This window comes from Stegastes partitus, unplaced genomic scaffold (assembly GCF_000690725.1).
Source record: "Stegastes partitus isolate 25-593 unplaced genomic scaffold, Stegastes_partitus-1.0.2 Scaffold609, whole genome shotgun sequence".
Lineage (NCBI taxonomy): Eukaryota > Metazoa > Chordata > Actinopteri > Pomacentridae > Stegastes > Stegastes partitus.
Window position 1 is genome coordinate 149986 of NW_007578340.1, and position 5450 is coordinate 155435.

Here is a 5450-nt window from a genome sequence, read left to right on the forward strand (position 1 = left end):
AATGTCTTCCACATTTTTATAGTTAATGGGATCAGACTGTGTCATTGTGTTTAAATTAGTTTTAGGTGGACCCAGCACATATCCAGGACCTGATGTAGAGCTGCTGACTATCTAATTTTCTGGATTTTGTCTATGAAGAATGAGGCGACTTTGTCCCTGGTGGAATTAAGTTCAGGTGCAACTGACACTGGAGGGTTTATTAGCTCGTCGACAGCAGCAAATAAGGCACATGCATTAGTATTTTTATTGGTGATGATGTCAGAGAAATAAGATTACCTTGTGGCTTTGATGCCTGTGTCAGAACTGGTGGAGGCAGACACCATGTCGGTTTAATGGGAGAGAAAATGGAAGAAGGCTGGGGGCTACATTTGAGTTCAGCACTGGTCAGTAAACTCCAGGTTGGGGGTGGAACAAAGTATCCAATGAAGACTTTTTCAGTCATCTTTGATTGAAGTGAGCCAGATAGTTAAGTGACATGAGAACAGATCAGTGTCCCAAAACTCCTCCTAACTGCTCTGCTCCCTGTGTTCCAGATGGAATAGTGCGTCCTCTCCATTCTAGCGAGTACCTGTTCGACTTCCTGTTGGATGATGGCTCTATCTCCTTCTCGCTGAGGAGAATGATCTGGAAAAGCCCTCTGTCCTTCAGCAATGACCTCTATGTGGATTTCCACTATCAGCAGGTGACAAAATGACTTCACAGCAGCCAGGAACAACATGACTTGTCGACCTCTGATTCAGTTTATATCTAGCTTTCACTGTCTGTGTGTGTTTCTGTGTGTGCAGCTCCTTGCTGACTACCTGAGTGGGCACCTGATGCTTCCTCCTACTGCAGGAGGGTCCCCAGCAGTCCAGCTGATAGCAGAGCTGTCAGCCCTGCAGCATCTGGCTCTGGGTCTGCAAGATCAGCCTACACTGTGAGTGGCACACACCGAGAGTCACAGTAATACAGCACTGTGCAATGTTTTAGGACACTGACTCATTTACCCACTCTGGACAAAAGCTTGTTTTCACCTCAAAATAGTTCAAGTATCTCCTAAACCACAAATTGTCATTTTCATATTTTTGTTGGTATACAGAATAAGTAAAAAACATTATGTCGATATCTTAGATTTAGAACCTTTGGCTAAGCGATTCCCTTTGCTTTTATTCAATTCAATTTGATTCAATTTAATTCAATTCAATTCAAATCAAATCAAATCAACTGAATTTTATTTTTATAGTGCTGTTTGCAAAATATGTCATCTCACTGTGCTTAGCATAGTAAGGTGAAGACCTTAAGAATTTAAACAGAGAACCCAACAATCCAAAGTAGCCTTTTGACTCCCTCTGAGCAAGTTGTTGGCAGTGGTGGGAAGGAACAAAAAAAAAAAAAAAAAAAACACAAACGGAGGAACAGAACCAGGCTCAGGGATTCATCAATCTCCAGATATCCACCAAGCCAGTGTCCTCCTGGAGTGGGCAAATTTCTACTCGGCCCCTGGATGGCGCATTAGAGTACCGAGATCTATCTAATACAGGGTCCACCATCTGATTAAAATCCCCTTCAAGTATTGTGCAACCATCATTGAATGTCCCAAGAAGTCTATTGACTTTGTGGAAAAAAACAGGATCATCCTCATTGGGGGCATAAATTTTACATAGGTTCGAGTCAATACAGACAACCCTTCCGTCTTCATCTTTGTGCTCCTTAAGTAACACAAATTTCAATTTCTTATGCACAATGTTGTGACACCTCATTTCTTACTATCAAGTGAGCTATGGAAAACATGGCCCACCCAGCCCTTTCAGAGTTTCATTGCCTCTGAGTTTTTCATGTGTCTCCTGTAAGAGCACCACATCTGCCTGCTGTGATTTAAGATAAAGCATACACTTTTTCAACTTAGTAAGATTCTGTGTCCCATTTATGTTCCACAATATTGCTATAATATGACTGTTATTATTACTCTTTATAGTCATGGTGCTCCATCATGGTGTACTGCCGCCACCCACCAATAGGTAAAAGTACAAAACAAACAAAACAAAACAAAGGAAAAATATAGCATTTTTGCAAAAAATAGAAAATGTACATAAGCTGTCAAAGTCAAACACACTCAAATATGAACATACCCTTGAACGTAGGGTAAACAACACTACCACCCTATCTTCACCCACAAAATCTGCCCATCTAGCGCCATGGGGGAAACCCCACCCTTGATCCGGTCCATGAGGCTACCATACAACTATCCTAAGCCCAATATTTAAGCCCAGCGTTAACAGAAATAGTCCATACATGTAAAACAAAGCCTCAAAATAAAATAAAATTAANTTGGTTTACACTGCTGGTACCGCATCCCATAGAACACAGATTTGAAAATGAATTATTCAGCCTGGCTGAGATTCCTCATTCTTGAGGGTCTCACGGTGGCGAGTAGCCTCACAAGCCTGGCCATCAAGCTGCATGTAATATCACTGTCTCCTCCACCTGAGAAGTTTGTCAAGCCCCATCTGTTTAACCTGCTGTGCACACTGCTTCAAACAGCCGGTTTCAGAAGTGCTCTTGTAGTTGACAAACCAGATGTCCTTGTTAGAAAAAAAGACTAACCTTCAAAGTGGAACTGAAAACAGAGGTCTTCTGCTGTTCCTAATGTTCGAGTTTGTTGGCATTAAGTTTACAAGGGTTAGTGTTTAGAATTGAACAACAAATTCAGGACTTGAACTTGACTCAGAGTGTCCAGCTTTGATAGTTGATGACCCACCCAGCACCTCTTCCCCTATAACCTGTCTGCAAAATAGTGACTTTGTCCCACCTCTGGTACCAAACCATGCAGATAGGTGGTGCTCTTCTGGGAGTTTGTCCCAGATATGTGGAGCACAGAAGCTGAATGCAGCTTCTCCATGTTTGGTTCTGACTCTGGGAACAGACCTGCCCCAGACAAATTGGGTGGTCTGGATGGTTTGTAGTGTGTCAGGAGGTCACTGATGTATTTTGGCCCTAAACCATTCAGAGCTTTATAGACCAGCAGCTGTATCTTAAAATCTATCCTCTGACAGCAAGCCAGTTTAAAGACCTCAGAATAGGAGTGATATGATCCACGTTCTTGGTCTTAGCGAGGAGTTGAGCAGCGGCGCTTTGAATCAGCTGCAGGTGTCTGATTGACTTTTTAGGTAGGACTGCAAAGATGCTGTTACAGTAATCAAATCTACTAAAGATGAATACATGGACAGGTTTTTTCCAGGGCCTGCTGAGACATCAGTCCTTTTGTTCTTGATATATTCTTTAAGTGATAGCAGGCTGACGTTGTAATGGCCTTAATATGTTTTTCAAAGATCAGGTCTGAATCCATGACTAAACTCAGATTTCTGGCCTACTCTGTGGTTTTTAGTTGTATAGATTAGAGCTGTGTGCTGACTTCTAATCCCCTCTCTTTTGCTCCAAAAAACAACTATCTCAGTTTTGTCTTTGTTGAACTGAAGAAAGTTCTGGCACATCCACTCATTTATTTGTTTAATACATTTATCCAGTTCCTTTTAATGGGACCGTGGTCTCCTGGTGGCATTGTAATATGGTGCTGTGTGTCATCTGCGTAGCTATGATAATATCTTTTGTTGTTTTCTATTATCTCAGTCAGTGGGAGCATTTAGATGTTAAACAGAAGAGACCCCAGGATGGAGCCTTGGGGAACTCCACATGTAATTTTTGTCTGATCAGATGTAAAGTTGCTTATAGACACAAAGTAGTCCCTGTTCTGTAAGTAAGATTTGAACCAGTTTAGTACTGTGCCAGAAAATCCCATCCAGTTCTCCAGTCGGCTGAGTAATATGTTGTGGTCCACTGTGTCGATTGCAGCACTGAGGTCCAGTAGTACGAAGACTGAAATGCTGCCACTGTCTGTGTTTAAGCAGATGTTGTTAAACACCTTAACAAGAGGAGTCTCAGTGCTGTGGTGCTGCTGAAAACCTGACTGGAAGATACTGAAGTAGTTGTTCTGTGTTAAAAAAATAAAAAAATAAAAAAATAAATCATTTACCTGTTTAAAAACTGCTTTCTCAATTATTTTACTCAGAAATGGAAGATTTGAAATTGACCTGTAATTGTTCCTCAGTGACTTGTCTCGAATCTTCTTCTTTGACAACGGCTTGATGACAGCAGTTTTCAGGGCCTGTGGAAAGACACCTGACATAAGAGACAAGTTCAGTATCTGTATAAGATCAGAGGCCATTACTAGTGAAACATTTTTGAAAAATCCTATGGGCAAGACAGCAGGAGGAGGAGTTTATTGATATACAATGTCTTCCACATTTTTATAGTTAATGGGATCAGACTGTGTCATTGTGTTTAAATTAGTTTTAGGTGGACCCAGCACATATCCAGGACCTGATGTAGAGCTGCTGACTATCTAATTTTCTGGATTTTGTCTCTGAAGAATGAAGCAACTTTGTCCCTGGTGGAATTAAGTTCAGGTGCAATTGACACTGGAGGGTTTATTAGCTCGTCGACAGCAGCAAATAAGGCACATGCATTAGTATTTTTATTGGTGATGATGTCAGAGAAATAAGATTACCTTGTGGCTTTGATGCCTGTGTCAGAACTGGTGGAGGCAGACACCATGTCGGTTTAATGGGAGAGAAAATGGAAGAAGGCTGGGGGCTACATTTGAGTTCAGCACTGGTCAGTAAACTCCAGGTTGGGGGTGGAACAAAGTATCCAATGAAGACTTTTTCAGTCATCTTTGATTGAAGCGAGCCAGATAGCTAAGTGACATGAGAACAGATCAGTGTCCCAAAACTCCTCCTAACTGCTCTGCTCCCTGTGTTCCAGATGGAATAGTGCGTCCTCTCCATTCTAGCGAGTACCTGTTCGACTTCCTGTTGGATGATGGCTCTATCTCCTTCTCGCTGAGGAGAATGATCTGGAAAAGCCCTCTGTCCTTCAGCAATGACCTCTATGTGGATTTCCACTATCAGCAGGTGACAAAATGACTTCACAGCAGCCAGGAACAACATGACTTGTCGACCTCTGATTCAGTTTATATCTAGCTTTCACTGTCTGTGTGTGTTTCTGTGTGTGCAGCTCCTTGCTGACTACCTGAGTGGGCACCTGATGCTTCCTCCTACTGCAGGAGGGTCCCCAGCAGTCCAGCTGATAGCAGAGCTGTCAGCCCTGCAGCATCTGGCTCTGGGTCTGCAAGATCAGCCTACACTGTGAGTGGCACACACCGAGAGTCACAGTAATACAGCACTGTGCAATGTTTTAGGACACTGACTCATTTACCCACTCTGGACAAAAGCTTGTTTTCACCTCAAAATAGTTCAAGTATCTCCTAAACCACAAATTGTCATTTTCATATTTTTGTTGGTATACAGAATAAGTAAAAAACATTATGTCGATATCTTAGATTTAGAACCTTTGGCTAAGCGATTCCCTTTGCTTTTATTCAATTCAATTTGATTCAATTTAATTCAATTCAA

General features: G+C 41.9%; 1 protein-coding gene across 1 annotated transcript in view; it reads left to right on the top strand.

Annotated features, from left to right (window-relative positions):
• Positions 1-5450, top strand: part of LOC103362861 (unconventional myosin-XVB-like) — a 68155-nt gene that overhangs the window by 55814 nt on the left and 6891 nt on the right. The window contains exons 42-43 of the mRNA XM_008289371.1: positions 534-682; positions 786-916. Coding sequence (XP_008287593.1) covers positions 534-682; positions 786-916 — 280 coding nt within the window. The remainder of the gene's footprint in view (positions 1-533; positions 683-785; positions 917-5450) is intronic.